The sequence below is a fragment of the Columba livia genome, chromosome 2 (assembly GCF_036013475.1).
Source record: "Columba livia isolate bColLiv1 breed racing homer chromosome 2, bColLiv1.pat.W.v2, whole genome shotgun sequence".
NCBI lineage: Eukaryota > Metazoa > Chordata > Aves > Columbiformes > Columbidae > Columba > Columba livia.
The window spans coordinates 61,427,658-61,452,314 of NC_088603.1; the positions used below are offsets into that span (position 1 = coordinate 61,427,658).

A 24,657-nucleotide genomic window follows, 5' to 3' on the forward strand; every position below is an offset into this window, starting at 1 on the left:
TAGAAGATGGGATGTGGTCAATAAGGGAAGAAGATGAATATTTGTGAACGCGATACGGAAAAGGGCTAGAGACTGGGTCAGCAGATCGGTTCGTGAATATGCGTCGACTCACTGATCCACAGGGAAATACAGGGGAATTGTATAGTAGTGACAGTAATGACAATTTGGGTGCTGCCCCGTACATCAGGGCAGAGATATTCCTCAAGATCACTCATACAATGCAGGGCAACGCTGGCAACGGGTAATCAGGGATGCAACCATTGACGGGATTATGTTACCTGGCAGAATTAGTGAGGATACAATAATTCAGTTGATGAAGCAATTAGGTCAGTAGGGTCTGGTTGTGGCACCAGAAAAGGTACAGCGAACTGCACCATGGAAATATTTAGGATATGAGCTAACCTAGGTCACGATTAGACCTCAGAAGCTTACTATGAAAGCAAAGGTAGCAACCCTTCGCGACGCAATGAAACTGGTAGGGGACTTGCAGTGGATAAGAAATGTTGTGGGAATTACAAATACAGATTTGCAACCATTGTTTAATCTCCTTTGCGGGGGACAAGACCCCCAAGAACTACGGTGCCTTACACCAGAAGCACAAAAAGCACTTGAGCAAATTGCAAGAAAAATTTCACAGAATACTGCTCAGTGGATAATATCAGAATTGCCTGTTCTCTTTATATCTATAATACCAATAAGGAGGTGGCAGGACTTTTGGCCCAGTGGAGTACAGAAGAAAAGGATCCGTTGTTAGTATTAGAATGGATATTTCTAAACAATCAAAAACAAAAAACCATCATTCAGAGGTGGGAAGCCATTGCCCAAGTGGTAGTGAAAGGACGAAACTGATATCTGACCTTGTTTGGGTCATATATTGCCAAAACTGTGATCCCCATTTTCTCTCAATCTGTTTGAACAGATCCTTCTCAAACATGACAATCTTGCCTTAGCTCTTACCTGGATTCCTGTGCAAGTGGACAATCATTATCCACCACATCCCATATTTAAAACCAACCTCCCCTTGGAGCCTATGTCAATTGTTAGTGAGCACCCATTAGATGCGATAACCATTTTCACGGATGCAAGTAGTCGCTCACACAAAGGAGGTTTTGTATGGTTTGAGAATGGTCAGTGGCATTCAGAGATTGTTGTAGCTGAAGGATCAGTTCAAATTTTAGAGTTGCAAGCAGTGATAGCGGCATTACAAAAATGGCATAACTGCTCAATTAATCTGGTAGTAGATTCTCTTTATGTTGTGGGAGTTGTACAAAGAATATATGGAGCGCTTTTGCAGCGAGTTTCCAACTCCTTGTTGTTTGAGGCATTATTAGATTTGTGGAATGTGTTAGATTATAGGACAGTGCCGGTATTTATAATGCATATAAAAAGCCACTCTAACCTACCGGGTGGGCTAGTTGAGGGAAACAACATTATAGACAAACTCGTGGCAGTAACAGATGTATCTATCTCCTTTCGAACAAGCCAGACAAGCTCATGAGTTCTTCCACCAATCCTCAGCATTGCTCCGAAAACAGTTTGCACTTACCAAGGAACAAGCTCGATCCATTATCGCAGCTTGTCCTGATTGTGCTCGCATAGTGCCTCTGCAACAAAAGTGAGTAAATCCTCAGGGCTTGCAGCCAGGCCAATTATGGCAGACTGATATTACTGAATTACACCATTTGGCTGGCAAAAGTACATTCATGTATCCATAGATACCTGTTCAGGACTGTTGTGGGCTACAGCTTTGACCTCAGCAAATGCAAAAGCGGTAAAGCATCATTTATTACAAGCTTTTGCTGTCATGGGAGTTCCTACACAGATCAAAACAGATAATGGTCCCGCATACCGTTCTGACACACTTGCAACCTTCCTCATCCAGTGGAAGGTACAATGCCTGTTCGGAGTCCCTTATAATTCTACTGGCCAGGCAATTATTGAGCATGCACATCACACCTTGAAAAACCTTTTGTCCGTTTTGAAAAAACACGGGGGAATTAGTGTGGGTCCAGAAGAGGTTTTGATGAAGGCATTGTATCTGCTGAACTGGCTTAATCCTAAAAGTGAGACTGAAATGGAACCTGTTGTTATGCACCATATCAAAAATGTCACAGATTTTTCCAAAAATGTACCTAAGGTTAGTGTGTTTAATTTGATAACACAACAATGGGAAGGTCCTATGTCATTAATAACCTGGGGAAGGGGATATGCTTGTGTTTCTACAGGTAACCATAAAAATTTGTGGATCCCCGCGAAGTAGGTAAGGCCTTGGCTAGCTAACAGAGAAGAAACCGATTGCAATGATGACAACCTTTAACCTCAGATGTGTTATTGCTTTTAGCAATGGATGTAGCCAGTGTTGACCATACCACTTTGCAAAACACAGCAGCAATCAATTTTTTTTTATTGGCCCATGGCCACTGTTGTGAAGAGTTTGACTATATGTGTTGTTTGAACTTAAAAGTCCATTCAGAATCTATACATAAAAAGATAAAAGATTTGCAGAACATGAAAATAACAGAAGATGTTGGGTTTTTGGGGTTGGATGCTTTGCTTGGTTAAAAGAAATATTGAAAACAGGTCTGTTCTTGTTAACTGTAATTGTATTTGCTTTAATGTTCTTACCCTGTATTTTGCACTGTCTTCAAAGCATGATACGGTGTGTTGTTAACATTATATTAAATGAAAGAGGGGGAGATGTAGTGACAGGGCTCATCCTGGGGGGATGGGGTTGTCGCCAGCCTGGCTAGAAGGTGAAGTCAGAGACAAAAGGAATCCTATAAGAGGTACCAGCCAAAGAGCAATTGCCGACGTGCGCATGCAGAGCATGTGGACAGTGCACGCAGCCAATCATGTTACTGTTTAGTGCATGCTGTAACCAATCATATTATTGCAAGGCGCGTGGACAGGGCAGCTTTTGGTATAAAGCTAGCTCGGTCAGACAATGAAGTTGAACTCTGAACATCATATTGGTGTGTCAGGTTACGTCTCTTGCATGGAAAGCAACAAATAGGCATATGTAATACCGAGAAGTGCAAATCAAGTGCACGCTCAATTAGAGGTGAAGTCCTCTGAGCATCCAGTGTGCTGTAATAAAAGTGCCTGCTTTTTAACACTTTGAAAACAGTGTTAAAGAGGCTTTTTTGCCGACTTTTCAATATCAGAAGGAATAAGAGCTTTTGTGCAAGTGACAAAACAAATATTAAGATTATCTGAAGGAGTCAATAAGTATGTGGACAACAGAAAATCAGATTGATACACTTCAGTACTCAACAGACATTTAATTGCTCTTTAACATAGGCTTTCAAGAAAAAAAAAAAAGGATAGATAAAAAAGTGCTCACAGGGATAAATAACCGTGAAACAGAAAAAATGGATAATGAAGGGAGGTCACTAGAGGAGTCTCCATGATATATGGAGTGGCTGTTGTGTTCAACATAATTTATATGTGATCCAAAAAACAAATGCAAGTATTTATGTGACGAAGCCTATTAATAACGCCAGGGTAGAGAGGACCAAATAACAAAGAACTGCTAGAAAATCTTGCATCCACAAGTTCTTCTCCCAGAAAGGAAGCTACCTATTATCAAGTACCATAAAACAGGGGATGTGAAGCAAATCAGTGACCTTTTGGTTGAAAAATGGTATACTAAGTACATGCTTCACACAGGACTTTCATTGGTTGAGACAGACACAGATCAGCGTTGATTTAAATAATGGAACCCTCCAGCATATATAAGAATTAAACAAGTATTATATATAGGGATGCAAACATTAACTTCTTGCATTTTCTGATACTCCCCACATTCAGATCCTCTGGGTCTTCATATGTATCTCAAAATTAATTACTTAAGGAACAGGTGCTGTGTAAAGATATAATTACTGTTCTAATACTTACTTTTTCTTTGTCCACCAACAATGCATGATTTTTGGAGGTCAACACAACGCATTTCCATACAGTTTTCTAGCAATCCACTGTGTCCACAGGTACAAATCTTGTAACAACCAACATCACCACCAGCTGAGGATGGAACCTGAATAAGTGTACCTTGACGGACAACAAAATCTGAGGCTTCTCCCAGTTTGCAGCCTGTATACAAGGAAAAATTTTAGCTTATATTTAGTAAATACTTTGGCAAGTGCCGCTACCAAAAATAACTACTACTTTTTGACTTGTGAAAAAGCTAAGGTGTTCCTTACGCGGCCTTGCTCTCGCCCTTTAGACAAATTCACTCATTTCATAGAGACAGCAAGTAGCAGAAACAGAAGATATTTGCTCAAAACAGTGTACCTGTAGAAATTTCACTTCAGAGAAGACTGGTAATTCCAACATTACTCAAGTAATCTCATTTTCCACAGTTCTGTGGGAGTACGAAACCTATGTGATATATGAAAATACCACATACGCTTCAATCTCTCCAACACACAAACTGTATTAAAGGGTCTGACAACCCTTTCCCCACTCTCACATATTTTATTGTGCCTTCCTTCGCTACTTGTACCTCTCATGTGAACACTGAAGGACTCTTATTGGTAGATGTGATGAGAGGAGAAAAGGAAAAAAGGCAGGAAAGCTGGATTTAAAAAAAAAATAATTAATGGAAAAGAAGAAAAATGGTTTTAAAAATTGCAAGAAAACAATAATAGATTATAATGACCCTAGAGTGATGAATAGCAATAAATCCCCCAAAAGTTTCAACCAATAAAAAGACTGAATTCAAACATAAAAGTCACCTTCCAACCTTTAAAGGAAGTAAACAACTCTTCAAAAGCTCTGGTTTTCAGATCACTTTGAATGACTTTTCCAGCAAGTGAAGACAATACAACCTCTCTAGTAATAACAAAATTATTTTGTGTCATAGAAACATTAACAAAATGATGTCCCTAGGCTCAGAAAAAATCTATCCTCAGTTTTAGAAGAACAGAAGTGTAGCAGATATACAAGTGATGCAAAACCCAGTTTTCCTGTTTGTAATTAAAAAAATCACTGGAGAAACCATCAATCATCTGCGGAACTGCTGGAACAAAAGAGGTTCAGGGAACTGATGTGAGACAGCTAGGGAAATGTTCTCTATGACTTCCTCTGGAAAGGAGGCTGCTTCATGCAATTCAGTTTAAAAATCAGCTCTCACTCGCTCAGTCTCTCTCAACACGTGTCCAAGCAGTCACAAAATGCAAGCTTTCATCTTTGCTTCAGGAACCGTAGGTGATCCCTCACATCACTGAATGTTTCCTTTCACTTTAAAGCAAGGGGAAAAACTGTGGCAAGTGCTACTGGCATCTAAGGTGGAACAATGAAGGGGCTGTAGAAGCTGGACATCATACAGTCTCTCACCTCCTTTTGTAGGTTTGACCCTTGCTATCAACACCATCCAAGCCTGCCATTTCAAAATTAGATAGCTGAAACTCATTCTACACATATCTCTCTCCCCAATCAGCACACATTTATGCACGGAACACAAGTTAGACAATGCCTATATTCTAAAGATGTAGTTCTCAAATGACCACAATTGCCTTTCTAGTGAGGTGCATCTACATTAAAAGTATCACTCAATGGAGCAGCAGCAGAAATTCAGTCAGCTGTGTACCGCTGTATCTCCAGACATTATCTTTAATGAGGATCAGTACCGTGGGTCTCACGAAAGGATAAAGCAGCACAAAATCCCTTATTCCTATTTTTGTTGTTTTCCAAAGTCAGCATCTTTTTCCTCCCAAATGCAAGTCTATATACAGATCTAGGAGAAACACAGAGCTAAATCTACCTTGCGGTTCTGCCTTTTTCCTCCAGTCAATGAACTCACAGGCAGTCAGTCATTAAAGTGTAGAGATGCTGCATAAGTGCTGCAAGCTCAAGCAGTAGAGAGAGGAAAGGAGCGGCAAATAAATTAAGAGCCATGCCACCTCCTTCCAAAGCCCTTGACACTCTGAATCCAGTGAAGCAGCAACAGTGAAGCTCTTAAAAAAAATTTGGATGTTAATTTACTTAGACCAGAACTAGTTACTCATGAGCTGCTGGGGAGATTTTGAGAAGTTTATCTGGCCTATGAAGAAGGATTTTGGATAACTACATATAAGATACCATCTTGAACTTTAATTTAACACCAGAATTGCTGACAGTGCAAATACACATCCCAAGGCACCCTGCATTTGATCACCTTCCCAGAGCTCTCAAAATGTCCTCCCCAAGACCGACAGCCTAATTTTAATTAATTTCAAGGCAAGACACAATGTCCATTCATTTAATGAGCAAGAAAAATGATGTGGATAGGGCTAATAACATATGGAAATACAGGGATATACATACCATGCCGTCTGCAGAAGCTACAGCACAAGCTGCACTGTATTTGCGGTATTGCAGGCTCGTAATTTTAAATAGCAGGCAGGCTGCTTAGAGACCATATATGGACATGTATTTCTTCTGATGCAAAATAAGTGATATATCTTCTAATAAGACATTATGTTATGGTGGACAGCAAAAATAGAAACATATTGAGAAATGAAAAGAACTAAAAGGGAGGCTACAGATTGTGAAAACACAAGATAATTATGATAATAGTTCTTCTGGGACATCAGCAATTTACTTTAAAACTCTCAGCAAAATCTCAGTAACATATGTTTATAACCAAAACTCAGGTAAACAGAAGTCCAAAAACCCTTACCTGGCACACACAAATACGGAAGACACAGTTCTCCAGACTGACATCCTTTTCTATTTACTTCACATAACTGATTAGCTGCACATGGATTCGGATTACAGGGATGTGTAACATCTTCTACAATGTTACCTAAAGAACTTGGGCCTGGAAACAGAATATACAGCATCTATACTGATTTAAATACGGTTTACTTTTCTTCAGTAAAGCTCGGCATTTCCTACATTCAGCAAAATAGTATTTTTGACAATTCTGTAAAATATTTTTTATTTTTTAGCTATACCCGTAGAAGCTTGACATAACAAGGTAGTTAACTTATTTCAAAGTCTTCAATCCTGGAAATAATGTCTCAGATGGGTCTTCACAACCAAAATATATTTTCGCTTATTTGTTTCCCCAATAATTTTCTTTACGTGACAAAACTAAAAACTGACAATGACTGAGAGTTTAATCAAGAGAAGTCCCATAGTCAATGACTAACTAACCAGAGTTTTAAAATACACTTGATATTTAACCAAGTTTGCAATCACTGCTAAACTTTTGTTTCTGTTTTCCTTTAACTGACTAGTAAAGTTCTCCTGTTACAAGATGTTAGGGAAGTTCTTTTTCTCCAGGTTTCCTGTAGGAGGCACTCAGGCATGGATTACAGAAATTATTCTAAAATAAATAACTTACCTGCAAGAGCAGGTAAAGTTGAGCAGCTGAAGCTGGGTGCCTCCTGAAGAGAGACCCTCAGCAGAAAAAAACTTAGACAATTACACCCCCACAATCCAAGCCCCAATCCCCTGTGTGTCACTCAGGCCAATTGCAAAATCAGAGTTTTGGGTCTCCCTGTTCTTCTTTGGATCTCTTCATTTTAGTCAGGTGGACTGTCAATTAAAGCCCTGACCTTCAGTTGCTATTTTGCACCTCCAGCTGGAGAAACTAAGTTCTTGACAGTAGCCAAAGCATTCTATTTTGTCTCGTGTTAGGTACAGTTCTGTCCCTTAACTCCAAGGATGCAGCTCCCCTTCTTATCTTCTACAGTTAGAAGACTCTGAGGCCTTTTTTACTTAACAAAGCAGAAAGTTTCAAAGGTTCACACCTTGCAGAAGTCATGCTATGCAAACTTACTTATGCTAAGAGAATTCTGTATAAGCAGTTTCTAAACGAGTTCTACAAAAAGCAGCATACCGAATAATTCAGTAAGCTAAGGCAGTCTATTCTTTAACAAAGATTAAAGGAAGAGAACATGGAAAAGCAGCAGCTAAATGGAAAGAACCACTCAAAGCTTCAGTACACCATCTCTCTGGGACAATTTATTTGTTGAGGCATGCTTTGAGTTGCAGCTCTTAATAACCACAGTTTTACTATTTTCAGAGTTCCTGATAAAGAAATACCAAAACGTATTTTGGAAGGTCTAAATCAGGTAAGTCCTACAAAGCTAAAAAGGTCTAAATCCTACAGAAGTAAGTATGCAGTAGGAAGTAGTAATAGGGTAGAGCAGTTTTGGAAAACAATGTAAAAAGATGCAGTTGAGCGAAATCTAAAACTAAGATGAAATTTTACTAATACAACTGTGTTCCACATTGAGGGATAAGACATGCTAGAAAAAAAGAATCACAAAAATGTAATGAAAAAATGGAAAAATCCAATTTTTCTCTAATACGCTAAATAAAATGTCTCAAATCTAATACAATTTTCTCTAAAAGAAATAATGAAAAATATTAGAAGGAATTATAAGCATTCAAAGTATCTCAATTTCTAATTTTGTTGCATAGGTATGTTGATACTTACTCAGGTATGTGTCCAAAGGAATACAGTTCTCCAAGTCATCTGTTGGAGATAAGAGCTCACAAATACTTTCAGCTGAGTGGCCTTCGGGGAATTTACTATGATCTCCACATTTCTTCAGTATTTCCACACAATCTGATCTTCAGATAAATAAAGAAATAGAACTTCATGAACACTACTTGAAGAAAAAAGGTCTTGTCTGAAAAAGATTTCCCTGTTCTTCCCTGCCCTGAATCCACAACTTACCCCTTCTGCCTCACAAGGTATTTTTATATGTATATATGCATATGCTACATTTTACATGCAGGGGGAGGAACAACTTTTTGACATGAAGACAAGAACTATTGCTTACACTACTCTTCCTCTACTTTGTGCTTGATGATCTTTATTTTCTATGGTTTTGTATGCATGTATCTTTCAAGACCAAGAATTTCTTTCATTCACCAATGTGTAATATGGGTTGAACTCTGTCTCACTACCTGTACTATTACCTGGTCTCTTTCCTACTCTACCACCTGCTTTCAAAATTTATTTTTTTTTTTTTATAAACTTAGTTTTTTTTCAGACCTTTCTAGCTGCTGAAGATCACCAGTAGATTCCAAAACCAAAAAAGAAGAAAGGTTTCATAGACATGACAAAGTGCCAAAAAAAACCAACAATAAATCAACTTTACAATGGAAACATATACATCCATCTCATTTACAGGCAAGCATCTTCCATTTACAGTGATGGAGATTCAAGCAATGTAACTATGCAAGCTCAGTTCCTTCCATGTTTGCCTTGCCCTGTTTTGCTAACAAGTCAAACACAGTCCTACAGCAGCTTTCTAATTCTCATTAAAATCCTTAGCAGAACCATTAAACTGGGTTTTTTTTGCCCCACAGTACTTACTTGCAAATAATACTTCCTCTAGATTTGCTGTGGCAAGGTTTGATCTGAAGTGAGCAGGCAATAGCCTTCCACATTTCTGGTTGGCATTTTCTAATATCAAGCACGGGAATATTTATAAATGGCATCTTAATACTCCCTTTTTCCCATAGCTTCATGTCATTCATGGCTCCCTGGTCTGACTGTGTATTGCAGCTCCTAAAAAGTTCTGTTGGTCTTAAAAGAAGAAGTTAAGATATGGCACATATACAAGAAAAAGAAAACAACACACATTTTAACTTTCACCATATGAATTCTACAACCTTAATATAGCTTGCTTTTTGTAGTATGAAAGAAATGAATGCCTTGCACAGTTAAGCGTGATCAAAATCAATTTGAATTCTCTCTTTAATGAAAGCAAGCTCTTTAAGACTCAAGGCTGAAACTCCCTTCTCACCTCTACATCTTAGATGAAATATCACTTAAATTTTTCTTACCTGAAGTTGACTTAAAAGCAAATACCTTAGATAACCCGAATATCTGTGTGAATGTTTCCTGGTGAATCACTAATGCAAGTTGATTTATATTTTATATTTGCCCAGGCTCCACCTATCACATGTGTGATTCTACTGCTCATATAACATTCATGACACTGTGTACCATCTCAAAGAAAAGCTAGAGATCTCTAATAGCTAACATTTTTTTAAAACGCGAATTATTCAATTTGTAACCTTACAATTACTAATTCAGACACCACTTTCAAATCATGCATTTTGCCCTATAGAGTATAAAAAACACGGAAGTATCTCTGAAAGGAAAAGAATTTTGAAAAAGAGTAACATGTAAATGTAACAACCATTTTTACCTTATTTATAATACACAACATCCCAGTAATCGTGGCTTACTTGCCTATAAACCAGAGGAATATGCTGCTAATCCATTATGACATTTTACAAGTTCATGGTTAGCTTTTATTCTTGTATATTTTGTTATGCCTGTTGTTAACTACATTTCCAAAAGTTTATGCTCAAGAAAAACTATTTATTTTAAATTTATCTAAAGAAGTATTTGCAGAAAGAGAGCTACATACAATCTCAAAATAAGCATGAAATACATTTTATTTTTTAAATCAGAACACAGGAATTCCTTTATAAAATATTCAGTGTCTCTCTCCTACCTGTTATTAAAATTAGTGCAGTAAGAAAGATTTCTACAGCCCAGCTGACAAGGTTCTCGTACATCTGCTAAACAGGTCAACATGGAAACTTCTACTGCATTATACTCACAAAAGCGATCAAATTCTTGCCAGCTCTGTGAATTGCCCCAGCTGGTGCTATAAAGTTTAGTGCAGAGCTCTCTGAAAAAAAATAGATGAATAAAATAAAATTAAAAGAACAGCAGTCATTCAGATATAACAGAGCCTTTCATTTGTTTATTGGTCACAACAGCCTATGCTCACTGTAGAAGATTATGCTAGCACCCACAAAGTCTGCAAGAGTATCCAAATGTTGTGCTCAAAGCAAATAACCCAGTTTCATTGTTTTCCAGTTTTGCCTAAGAATGCTAGCAAATCTTTAAGCTAGTAAGACTGAAATAATTCGGAATATTAAAGTGCAATATCCAATAAAAATGTAGTATCTGGAAATCTGAACTAATTACTTTGAGGTGAAAACTATCACAGCTAATTTTACTTGTAATAAATCTAGGTTGACATGATAATGGATGACTTCAAATCACACCTACTCCTGCAGAAATGATTGACAAGCAAAATACATTTCTTCCTTTTCCTTGATGTTGGAAATAGGTGTACTCTTTGTGGCTTGTGTTTGAGATGCTTCCTGGTGCCAGCAATACCCAAGCCACTTTCCTCAGAGCAGTATCCTTCAAAATACAACTGTTCCCACACCTTTCATCTCAACTGGAGGTATGGAACTTCACTGTACTATTAAAATCTATTGCATATTAAAAACATGAAAGAACTCGTTTTAAGAACTCACTGCCAAAGTAAGCAACTAAAAGGTATTATATCAGCTGTCCTATGCTATGTTGTTCTAAGGACTATCCTACTAAACTCATTGTAAGATTCTGTCGCATTCAGGATCTGTTGTTTTGTTACTGGAAACTTTGACACAAAAGGAAACAACAGCTCAAAAATAAATGTTTGGAACTTATTTTGAGATATTGATGCATTTTAAATGCAACAATGCTCTACTTTTAAAGTGGATAGACAGCCACTCTAAACTAAATATGCTCCAATTACAGTTATTTGCAAGCATGCAACTACTGGCGGATTTTTTTTTTTTTTTAATATTGCAATGGTTTGTTCCATTATTTAATTGTTAAACAACCTAAGTTATTTTTTATTGACAAATATCTGAATAGCATCTAGTAAGGAATACTGCTAAGGTTTTAACATGCAGCAACGCAGTACTTCAGTTTGTGCAGTTTACTGTCCCTTTTGCTCTATTTAGCCAGTTAAGGCCTCTTCATCATGTTGCAATATTATGCTCACAAGAAATGTACAGGTTTCATCAACTTGGTGTGTCTGCTATAAGCCATTGCTAAAAGTGAGAAAAGTGTGGAACAGTATTTTTTGAGATACAAACTAAGTATTGATCAGAATGCGACATCCAGCTGAATACCTAAACCTGTATTTGTTCCACGAATACACAGAACACTTTTTTTGATGTACATAGCAGGGTTCAGGCAAAGGCCTGATATGAGACAACTTCTGAACCATTTTCACAATTGTAAATGAGGGTAGAGAGATACTGACCTACATGTGGAAGAATTTGCTTTAGAACAGCAATGGAGCTTAGCTCCATCAAGGCCTGTGGAAGGTGGAGGGTGCACAGTGACTCCTGGGTGAACAGATCTTGAACTCTCAAGAAAACATTGCCAAAGTGGGTCCTGAGGGAGAGGCATTGTTTTACAGCCTTCTATAAGTCCATCAACAATTTCAAGCTCTGTTTTCATTGACATTAGAATTCTTTTACAAGCAGTCTGACACACATAGTCTTCTGCTCTATCACAGCAATACAAACCTGTTAAAAAATTAAAGATAACTTTGTTTCTTTTAAATGCAAACAGAATCAACTCTGGGAAAAAAAAGTGCCACCAATATGTAGAATTAAAAAAATAAATACAAATCAATAATGCACCTACAAACAAAAGTTATCATTATAGAAATTAATATAATTACAATTATAATATAGAAATACATTAATACAATTTACACAATATACTTATACAATAACATTTTATATAAGAATTGCAAAAAATTGTCAAACATTTTCAGTATTTATTAAAAATTTCAGTAAAGAAGGGCCTTTTATACTTACTGTCTGTAGGATTTCTCATTGGATATGACTGTGTATAGTTGTTCACACAGTGTATAAGCTGAGGGCTAACAGATGCACAGTAATTTTCAACTGCTTTAATTTGTGAAGGACCTGGAGAAGAGTCTGTCCGAAAAATTGCTTGACAATATTCCCGACAGTTCGTATGATGACCTGCATAACTACAACAGACTGACCCCACTGGGAGAAAAAAAAAAAAAAAAAAAAAAAAAAATTAAAAAAAAAATCAGCAACAGAAAATCAATGGGTTCCTACACAGAGAAATGAAGAAATTATCAAGTCTGTACCACACACAATGATGCTCAAGGTATTACTGTGAAAAACTTGAAGAAATTTTTCTATGGTCTATTAAAATAATCTGTCTACAGAATGACTAGGAATATTTGTAACCAGCCAAATTACATTTGTTTCTTTGGCTGGAAAAAAAATTCCCTAAAGCTGTTCTGAAATCAAGTTTTAAGACACCAGCAAGCTGGCTGAATTTTATCTTCAGCCGTTTTGTCCTTATTTAAGGTAACCAGATGCCCTATAATTGAATTATTAGACAAACATTAATAGTAAACAAATAAATATGAGAGTAGTATCTTAAAAGTCATTCAAAAGAAGACAGATGCTATCATGATTCACATTTGATACTTTCACTACAATTCATTCTGAGACACTGATTTCATTTTATATAGACATCAGGCAACAAAACACTTGCATGGTGAAAGATTTAATCTATGCATTTGTTACTTAACACTGATCAAATGAACAAAACAAAAGGAAAAATTAGCTTCTAAGGAGTCATCAAAATAGGACAGAAAAAAACAAATATAGATACACATATTAAAAACTGATATAAATTATATGAACTGCCACTTATCACTTGAGCAAGAAAATTCATGCAGGTGGTTTATCCTTCTATGGAACTGAATCCATGTGATTTGTGCCTATGTACACCTACAGAATTTACCTACATTTTAGAAAAATAAGGATAGAACGATATAAAAGAAAAACAAAAAAGACCAACTATTCATTACATACTTACTTTCATTTCTGTTAATACAACTAAAGAGAGCATTCTGAAATCAAAACAAAAACAGCGTTATAAGCCAGAAAACTGCAAATAAATACTTAAGTATCCAGTAATTTCTTATACTGAGCTAACAAATCCATCTTTGTTATTATTTGTTCCTATTAGATTGGATTAAAACTAAACCACTATAGACAAATTAAAAGATCAGGGTCATCAGAGTTCCGCGTGTACTCATAATAAAACCGATAAATATTCAAGAAAATAAATAGGAAGACTTTCCTGGACTGATTTAGAAACAGCATGCTATAACAGAATGTCCCATTATTTTTTTTTCTAATACAATAATTTAAAAGATTCTATGGAAAAAAGAACTCTGCACAGATGCACACATGCAAGCAGAAAATCTCAACTAACTCAACACTACACCTTAAAAGCTAAAGCATGCTATCAACTTCCTCAAACTGCTGCCAAAAAGGCACAGTTGGGGGATATATAACACGCTAAATGGCAGAAGAAGAGAAACATATGCACCTTGCTGTTTTGTTTCAGAGGACTCTAATCCACAAAACACTCATGGAATAGTTTGGGTTAGAAAGGATCTTCAAAGATCATCTAGTCCAACCCCCCTGCACTGAGCAGGGACATCTTCAACTAGATCAGGTTGCTCAGAGCTCTGTCCAGCCTGGCCTTCAATGTTTCCAGGTGTTTACCACCTCTGTGGGCAACCTGTTCCAGTGTTTCACCACCCTTATTATAAAACATTTCTTCCTCATGTCTAGCCTGAATCTCCCCTCCTTTAGTTTAAAACCATTACCCCTTGTCCTGTTGCAACAGGCCCTGCTAAAAGTCTGTCCCAATCTTTCTTATAGGCCCCTTGGAAGTACTGAAAGGCCACAATAAGGTCTCCCCACAGCCTTGTCTTCTCCAGGCTGAACAACCTCAAGTGTCTCAGTCTGTCCTCATAGCAGAGGTGTTCCAACCCTCTGATAATTTTGGTGCCCTCCTCTAGACCCTCTCCAACAGGCCCATGTCTTTCTTTCCCGTAATGAGGGCTCCAGAGCTGGATGCAGTACTCCAGGTGGGGTCCCACCAGAGCAGAGGAACGGGACAGAATCACCTTCCTCACGACTAATGAACTCTTGCCCAAAACAACCACAGGCTTCCCCACACTGAAAAAACACATATCTTCTTAAAAAATAGGTATTGCATAGAAGTTTTCCAGAACTCTGTGAAAATATGAAGTCATGAGGCTGAAATTGCAAAATGTAGTTGCCAAGTATCAAAGACTTGAAAATATGATTGTGAAAAAGAAGAGAAATTTGAACCCCCTCCATACCTGACTTCCACTACTCATTAAGCACATGTATTCTACTAAAGAAATGGAGAATTCTACAATCCCACTTTCCCTTTTTAATTTTTTTTTTCCTCATGCAAGTTTTGTCAGTACCCAAGTAAAAACATGATTATTTTAAAAAATATTATTTTTCTATAGCTGTCTTCATCCTCTTTTCTGTTGTTTAAAAATAAACACTTCAGAACACAGATTGGTTCCCTATGTATGAATTAGCATTCAAACTAGTCTGCACTCCTGCATAGACAGTCCTGATGAAAATCTGAAGATCCAAAAGAATGATTTACCATACCAAAACATGGAAAACTCACATTTTAACTTAGATTTGAAAAGAATTAAGCCTTGATATTTCAGGTTGTATCATGCCATCAATGATTTTATTTCATGCTGTATTTTAAATCACAAGTTCCAATTTGCCAATTATTCCTTATGCCATGTAAACCACAGTGCCACAATCCTGTTTTCTACAGTCTCACAATTATATCATCTTTTGGATAATATATTTTTGGATAGTCAAATATGTTAACAGTTAAACGCAACATTTTAAAGAGGACAGTCCCAATACTGTAGGGAGCAGTGCCACTTTATTTACAGTCAGAAACTAATTTAAACCATGGGTAAACCACGGCAGATATGGCACTCCTAAAATGACCTTAAAAGAATAAAGACAAATCTAACTTGAAAATTTAAGTTGGTTTTCTATGAACACCAGCTACTTATAATTTTAGTCATCACGAATAAAAGCATGGGTCTATTGAGAACACTTCATACAAAAATTCAAAAGTCTGCCTTATATAAAATAACACCCAAAACCTCACAAAGTAACAACTCAGACATTTTATTTTCACGCTTCTAATATCCTCTACCAAATTTTAGATATTTTCTCCCAATAGCACAGACACTGCATAATTTCTCTGAGACTGAGAATGAATTTGAAGCAACACTCCTCAGCAGCCCATTTTCATCTGACCCACTTCAGATTTTCCCTTTTACTGTCCACAAAGCAAATCCTGTCACCCATCCATCTGTGTAACACAGATGAAGGACAAGAGAACTCAGGGAAACAGAACATGTAGAGAGAATCACCATCCTGCATCTCTAAAGAACTGATTTATACTGCTGCCTAAAGGCCCATGTCATATTTACAGCACCATACATTCTGTCTCTGCCAGAATGCTACCAGAAAGTCACCAGAAAGTCACTGTTTCAATGGGGCCATCTGGTTTCTCTGGGACCTTCCACGTATGAAAAAAGAAACAACTATCAGACAGGAATTGTCATAGACAACATCACTTTGACCCAAAACTTACTGTCCTCAGAAGGTGCTCAAATTAGACTTCTCCACGCCCACCCTGTATCAAGCACTGGCATACAAGCCAGCCAGGTAGAAAGCAACGCTGTAACTTTATTAGTTAATGCACTGAGACAGTAGAGGTTCACGAAAAGGCTGAAGTCTGTCCTGGATATACCAAAGATTTGGCCATGCTTAAGAATCATGACATAAACTCAGCTAAAAATTGTCATGTTATTTAGAAGTTGAATGTTACAAAAAAGTAACTCGAGTGTTACAAAAGGAGTTCAGGGATAGCTGTGTCATTGGCCCTGTTAGCTCAGATTGCAGCTTGTAACTACACACAAACAAGAGAAGAATGTTGAGAAGATTACAGTGTCTACCAATATTCTCCCTCTAAGAAGGGCTCAAGTCGAGACAAAATTATCTTCTTATAGCAATTTTAGACACCGATTTTACACAAGCAGGATGTCCTAACCAGATAATAACTCTTCTTCTTTCTGTACTTTGAAACTATAGTTCCAGAGACTGCTGAATCACTGTAATAATGCTCATATTTTTCTTAAGATGAGGTGGTCTTCTCTTTTCCATCTTGTTTTCAACTCTTCTCTCCCTGTTCCCAGCTGTATAGTCTTGTGTGTGCCTTTACACCAGCTCTGGCACTAATCATCATCTCATGACCTGATTTTTCTCAGTGATCCTGTTGAAAACTCCTTTTTCTCATCTCCTAGGAATTTAAATCAGCGATTTCAACAGGTATAATACTATGTTGAATAGAACAGAACAGAATAGAATAGAATAGAATGGAATGGAACGGAATAGAATAGTCTTTTAGATGTCATCTTTTAGAAGGAGCTGCCAGATGCAGGGTAAGGTAAGAAGTAGTATACTTGTATGGCTACCAGTAGGAGGGAATGTGTGTGGAGAATGGGCAGGTGCAGGAAGGAAAGGGAAGAGCTTCAACTACACTGAGTTCTTAAAGCAACCCACCCTATTTCACGAAACTGGTGTGCCTGTAGTGCTAACTTGGGTGCTGACTTTGCTCTTTGTGTAGGTCTGGGTAATTGTTCAGTTTCCCAGAAAGTACAGGTACACACGTGGGGAGTGTAGCTATACAGACATGAGAGAATCTTTAAGGAAAACAAAAAGTAGTGTGTAGTCACCTGCTTGTAAATAAAGCTGATAACAGCGTTAGACAGTCTGATTTGAATTACTAACCATAACTTCATTAGAGAACACAGTGTTAATGTCCATCTCTAGTAAATCAGCAGTCATATTTAAGGAATTATCAGCTTTTCTGCTCACTCGAGCTTCCTTCTGAATCTGCTAGCTAACTCTCAGAAGAGAAAGACAGAGAAAACAAAGCTAAAGATAAAACAGATATGTAGGTAAGGAAAAACAAAACAAAACCCACAAAAAAAAAAGAGCAGAAAAGGATGTTCTTTTTAAAGGAACAACTAAGTCATCAAAATCTGTGAAAATGAGTATAAAAAGGTACAACTGTTTAGACACACAGTTTGATATTCCATTTTTGATTTGTATATAAAGAGAACAAAGATGGCAACATTGAAATGTATAAAACACAAACATAATTATTTTACTTGTACATTAATCCCTTCTTTCAGACTTTTTTTTAAAACCAAACGTTGCTGAAACTGGCAATTAAAGCCAGTGAGACTGTAAGCGAAGGAATGGAAAGTGGTAGGCAGATACACACAGCAGAACCATGTATGCCTTAAAGAAAACAGCCTCGAAGATCTTTTGGTGTTATGGAAATTGAAAAAAGCAACTGAAGTTTATCCAGCAGAGAACATTGTCCAGTCTTCCTCACCAGAATCTCCCTGAAGAAAGATTGTAGCCAGTACTGCAGGACCTAACTGGTTTCGCTCTTTTTGGAGCTCATCAGCTGCAGGTAACGGCTCAAAAACCAAAATACATGCACACAAACACAAACAGAACAGAACATTTTGCTAAAGGAAGAAGTCTTCTGCATTTTGAGGTAGGTTTTTATGTTGTAAGTGCATTTTTTCTAAATGGCTGCTTCTTGTGTCTTGAGTGAAAAGTGACAGCAAAGCGGTTCTTTCACACCAGAAATTAAGAGTATTTTGCTAAAAACCAAATACTATTTTCCTCCCTAAAAATTATCATGGTATCTGTATTTTGCTAACTCTGGCAGAAAAAGAAGTTTAGTACTCTTATCTTGGGCAACTTAATGATGTTAAATATTTGAATATAGATCCTATCCAATTAAGGCCATCTTAATTTAGAAGTATTACAAATACACTAGGAAACAAAATGCTTTGCTCTGAGAACAGCAATGAAAGTCCTGTTAATCTCTCCTTGACTTAATTTAATCTTTGAATTTATCAACAGAAGATAAAGTCAGAAGGCAACATACAGAGGTTTAGTGGAGTCAGCTGAAGTTTCAAATGATGTTGCACATCTGTTAACTTTAAATTAACAAATAAAGCCAAGATTTTCCTCAATTACATAAACCAGTAAAGAAGTGAGAACACTTGTACAGTCAGGTAGAACAAAAATAACTGAAACTTAAATTTTGGGAAGATCACTGAGTATTCTATCAACCTTCTTTGAACAGTAGAAAATAGAGACAAAAAGCACCAGAAAGTAAGATGACAATAATAGTATCTGCAATGTGTAGTATATGGTCAGAGACCACCCTGAATCCATTAAGTAGTACTTACAGAGGCCACACACAGCCCTATGCCTTAGCAGTTCATTAAAACTATTCTGGAACCTTTTCGTGAACGTTGTTCTAAACAGCTCCTTGAGTTATAATCTATTGTCTCTGTGTGATCTGCACAAACTATTAGACAAGAACTAAAATTTGCTGACTGCATTTTTCAGAAAGGTCAATTAGTAGCCAGCATTCACTAAACCTCTGTGTAAAGCAGGACTGTATGACCCTAGAAAATAAAGCCAATAGTGTAGCACAGTGAATACTTTTCTGAATCCCTACTACAGCACGTGAAACTGCAGGCGCTGTATTTGAAGATTCTGCATTTAAAAACTGTAAGAAAGCACAGTCACATTAAAATAAACAGTGCTCAAACCTGTGAGAGCAAAAATACCTTTAAGCAGCCCAGGGACATCAAAAGCATGCACTACCGTGTGTCAAAAATAGTTTTAAGAGCAGAAGCTAAATAATTGTCAACATTTCCAATTATATTTTGACTGCATGGCAGATGTTAATGGCACTCAGCTGCTGCAAAGATCTCATTATGCCAATTAACTAGAGAAGTCTGAATGTCTTATTTAGTACACATGAAATAAGAAATCGGCTTCTTAATGTGCAAAGACATGAACTCACAGTATGCAGTGTAGAGACTCAAGAATTGCAATCTAATGGCAATTTTAGTACTACCCTTTCCTTGCACAGAAGAAAGAAAAGTCACCTTAAATGCAATAAAGCTTTTGCAGCTTGTTTCAAGCTTTATAAACTGTTTTCAGATGCTCCTCCAAACATGTAGTCCATGCAGTCTTTTCAAGAAATGAACCTCAACTTTACACAAAACTTTTATCAGAAAATCCCAAATACAATCCATACGGTCTCCATTTCATTCTTATTCCTTTGACTATTACCTACCTTCTTTTTAGAGGAAGGTGAACAGGATAGCAGAAAGCTGGAAGAAGTAATGACAGATAAGAGTTGAGATGCATAGAACTAGAGAAAAAATGAAGATGGCAAAATTAGTATCTGAGAAGCAGAAGATGGGGGAAAGAACTGCCAGAATAAACGTTCAAAAGAAGGCAAATAAAGTACATTTCAGTAACACTAAAAATACTCAGCAAGTTGTGTTAAATTTTTTCATTTCTGTATGCAGTACCACTTGAAAATAAATATGCTTAATACGACTCACAATCTTCAATGCACTGATCAAAAATGAATAGGTTATTACAACATGATTTATTTCTAAAATGTGTAAAATCTCCAAATTAGAAGAATCACAGGCTTCATAAATATTTACAGTAAAAGTAATCCAACAGATCAGCAGAAAAAGCACCTTCAATTAATCCTGTGAAGAGCTGTCACATCAATGCTGTTGTGATTCTGCTACTATATAACCTAAGACTTTGCAAACTACCTCCCTGCTTGGAGTTCAGGTTTTTAATCACTGCTCTGAACCCTATGTCCTACCCTTGAAGACTTACCTCATTCTTCATGCTTCAGTGGGAAACTGAAGAGTAACTCATGAAGTTGCTTCCCTAATCTCGAAGGATTACAGAGGAGTACTATGCACAGTTTAGCCAATTACTGTAAGAAGCTTGTGGAAATCCTCTGGGAAATCCTTACGTGAGTATGTAAGTAAGCTATGAAAGTTGGTAAGCTATGAGAGTGTTCACAAAAAGAGAATTATACTTTTATATTGTAAATTCAGCTAGTTTTTACTTACATGTCATGTACTTACATATTCAATGCCTCAATAACAGACAGACTAGAGAGCTGATGAACAAGCACTATGATCTATATTACACACTAATTCTCAAATTGGATCCCCATTTTTAGTGAATGAAGTAAAAATTCTTAAACGCAAAGGCAAACACAGTGTGTATGACATCGCATTTATGTGATTCACAGGCTGTTTCTGATCATATGTAATCTCTTTCGGCTTTAACTAGCCACTCCGTTCAGTTTCTTCCCCAGCCAATCCAACTGAGTACAAAGCACGTTACCAGTCACAGAAGCTACCTACAGACTACAGAGGGAGCAAGACGCAGTCACCAACACAGCAAGATTATTATTTTTTTTTTTAAATAGAAAGAATGAGTAGGGTGTGAAGAGTGCAGGTTTCTCTCCAGAAGTATTTTTTTTTAATCTCCTATCTTAGGCAAAAGTCCCTTGAATTTTATGTAACCAATGGGCCTCTTGAGAGCATTGGAAGTACTATTTCTTATCAGTACCTGTAAGCCTAGATGTACAGGAAAAAACATTGTCATACAGAATTCTGTAAAAACTGAAGATCTACCACATCAGATACTTAATTTCCATCCCTAACACAGTATCAGTATCTACTACTCTTAGTGCTCATTAAAAAAGTTCTCCTTCCTTTTTGACCAACCAGAAAACTGATTCCTTCTTCCATCATTCTTCTCCCTCCTTCAGTGTTGCACAGATAAGAGTTAAGGTACAATAACAGCAAGATCATTCTTGAATAAGACTCAGGGACCCACTTTCCAAAATTCCAGATAAAAACTGGAAAAATAAAAACTAGGAAAAGTAAATAAGATGACTATCACCATTTTGTAGTCATTCTTTAATCTCTTACCTTTCCTTTCTTGTTCTCCTTCAACCCATATTGGCCCACCTCCTACAGCAATGCAGAAATCCAGAAAAAAAGAAGGAAACAGACCAGCATAACAGAGGAGAAGTTTACAGATGTTGACAGTATAGTATATCACAGCATGAGAGTAGACAGAATGACTTAAAGTGAAAATTCATTTTTAAGAGAACACGCTATGGTAACTTCAACAGTGAAGAGTCTACGGAAAATGCTCTGTAGGTTATTTAGATAAAAGGATCATAAGGGAAAAAAGTAATGTTTCCCAGAAAACATAGGAAACCTGCTACAATGCTGCCCAAATCAGGAGAATTGTCCAATATCCTTAACTTTTGATTATGAGCAGGATTTATGCAGGACTACCTAATTCAAGGCAGGAGGAAACAAGATGAAAGGGAGGCGAAAGAATATGGCTTTTAATTAAGGAACAGATTAAAGGAAAGAAGTCCTAACAGAATACCATTTCTATAAGACGTGTTAAAAAGAATATAGGCAGATTTCTGAAAATATCTTGATGATTAATTTTAAGAGCAGAACAGTAAAAATAATTGCAAGCATTCATAGTTTCACTGATGGGACAAAAAAATTCATTTGAAATTATTTACATTAGGATAGGATACTTAGAAGTTATTTCCTGAGTTTATTTTTTCAGCTGATTCTCCCACTATAGGAGCTGAAATGTTTCTGACAGAATGAATGCTCACAATGAATGTCAACTTTCACCAGAACTCCTATGAAACAAACTTGCTTGGAATCCATGTTCCCATTTTGAAAATTGCATCTTTTTAATTCCAATTAAGGTATATGCAAATCTAAAACAAGACAAGCCATTTTTACAGAAACTGACTGTACTTAAAAAAAACCTCAAAACTGTAGAGTTTTTACATTTGGATGTAGAGAATTTACATTTGGATGACAATAAGCATATCCAGAAATGCAGTTATAAGAAGACTGGACCTTCTCTCTTCTACAAGATATTTTTTAGAGAATTTATAAAACAGTTGATTTTTAATAAGATACATCCAGACATGTATACACATACCTCATATTCCTTCCTGCAGACCTTTAAAACATCATTCTTTGCAGAAGCCTGCAAGACAGAGAAATTTGTTTCTGCCTTTATATTAACTGTGATAACCATGGATTCACAACCTATTTAAATGTTCCTTTTTAAGAACCTAAAGCTTTAAGAAAAAAAAAAAAAGAAACAAAGCAGAATCCATGACTGTCAGTAATACATTTAACTAAAAAACAAAATCTTGTATTTCTGCACCAAGTTAGCTAATACTGGAAGCACACAAAGCAACTTTATTTTTGTGAAAGGTTTGCAACATAGAGCAGAATACAGAAAACATTCAGGAAATGGAAGAACTGGAGCATAAAAATGTCCCCATTTTGCATGCTCAGCACCATTTTACGTGCTCCTTTCCCTTCTCCTCCCTCTTGTACGCACAGTCCTCCAGTTCCTATTGTCAAACTGAGTAGTAGAAATTCTCCGTTAAAAACTGCAGGTCAGTTTTTACTGTACAGTAACTTTTGCTACTTTTTCAGAGGACAGATATTCAAAATTATTGTTACTACTAACATTAGTTATTTCTCCCTCCAATAGTTTAAAATACCAGGGTAAAGTCTGACCTCGGACCTATCATATCACATCAAAATGCCTCCCAAACCCCCTCAAGTTTCAAGAATCAAAATTAAAATCCAAATATTTCCCATTATCCCTAACATTTGACAAGTATCTATATTTTCATTTAAATGAAAATAATATGAAACCTATCAACAGGAGTCAGCTTAAGTACAGAATATAGGCAAGATTATGACATAGCAGAGTCTGCTATCAAACCAAACAGCATCTGAATCGGAGAATAATGAGAAATTATATAACCATCATAAGATAAAATTAAGAGAATTTTATAGAACACTGCAATAAATGGAAGTGTTTTTATCAGGTCTTGAAAATACTTAGGATAAGTTTGAAAACTTTGATAAGGAATGCATTTGGAAAAAGATAGATGTATCTTCTTGTCAGAAGGTCAGAAGTACCATTTGTTTACTCAGTCCTCATCTCTTTTCCACACTACTCACATTTGTGTACTCACTGCTCATCTCTTGTCAAGTAGTTCAAACTATATGCTTTTTTTTAGGTTGCCTTTTTTTTTTTTGCATGACAACAATTTGCAGTAGGTGGCTGGTCCAAGATTAAGATTACACAGGTAATGTGCAAGATACTACAGTGAATATTACGTACATCTCTTTTCCAGAACTGAGTTACAAGGATGGTGACTAATAATTATATGCTCTTTGACTTTGAAGATGTTTTTAAGGTCACAAGCATATATTTGGAAAAGAAAAAAAAAAAAACAAAACCAAAACACAACATACTTCACAGATTTTTAATAAAAAGGTAACCGCTAAATTTACGTACTATGCTTAAAATTGTCATTTGACAAAAATAGTGATATTGTAACACCAAACCCAACTTTCTTCCATCTGATGAACAAAAACCTCTTTAAAGAGGCACAAAAATCTATCTGCAGCTGTAACCACAATATTGCCTCACTAAACATTACACTGCAACAAAAAAGAGAGTGTCAAAACAGCTACATGTTGCCTTCCACTCAGCATTATTTTAAAATAATGACTTTCATGTACAGATTGTGACCAAAAAAAAAAAAAAATTCAAGAAACTAAGGATAGCATAACCAAAAAAAGCTGCAGAATCTTTACGGATTCAGTCAACAAATTACTACGAAGTAAAATACTAGAGTGTATTGGCAATAATCATGTGCCTATTGTTTGCAAATCAAAACTAAGTGGATTAGCTCCATTTGCCAAGTGCAGCGGTGGAAGGATGCGCCAGCAGCCAGCTCACCAGCTCCCACACTGCGACTTCCGCAGCATCAAAGTAATAAACACCATCCGATTTCATCTTAACTGTATCTTCATTACTGAGCAGGTATATGTGGCATCAGAATGTACAAAAAGAACACAGCTAACCCTAAATTCTTAAAATTTCTTCTTCAGGCTCATCAAGTCATAGGAA

The 24,657-nt window shown here is 36.6% G+C and overlaps 1 protein-coding gene across 9 annotated transcripts in view; it reads right to left on the reverse strand.

Moving 5' to 3' along the window:
• The window catches only part of RECK (reversion inducing cysteine rich protein with kazal motifs), a 70,192-nt gene that overhangs the window by 20,529 nt on the left and 25,006 nt on the right, over window positions 1-24,657 (reverse strand). For 4 of the 9 annotated variants that reach the window (XR_010470223.1, XM_065052199.1, XM_065052197.1 and 1 more), the window contains exons 6-16: window positions 22,654-22,701; window positions 21,600-21,641; window positions 19,919-19,996; window positions 13,682-13,715; window positions 12,634-12,831; window positions 12,069-12,336; window positions 10,470-10,649; window positions 9,317-9,529; window positions 8,429-8,565; window positions 6,659-6,799; window positions 3,898-4,089 (exon numbers count right to left, since the gene is read on the reverse strand). Coding sequence is in view for 7 of the 9 variants with exons in the window: in XM_065052199.1 (XP_064908271.1) it covers window positions 3,898-4,089; window positions 6,659-6,799; window positions 8,429-8,565; window positions 9,317-9,529; window positions 10,470-10,649; window positions 12,069-12,336; window positions 12,634-12,831; window positions 13,682-13,715; window positions 19,919-19,996; window positions 21,600-21,641; window positions 22,654-22,701 (1,531 nt within the window). In the remaining 2 variants the exon portion in view is untranslated. The remainder of the gene's footprint in view (window positions 1-3,897; window positions 4,090-6,658; window positions 6,800-8,428; window positions 8,566-9,316; window positions 9,530-10,469; window positions 10,650-12,068; window positions 12,337-12,633; window positions 12,832-13,681; window positions 13,716-19,918; window positions 19,997-21,599; window positions 21,642-22,653; window positions 22,702-24,657) is intronic. The other 5 variants (XR_010470224.1, XM_065052201.1, XM_065052204.1 and 2 more) reach the window with 3 other exon arrangements.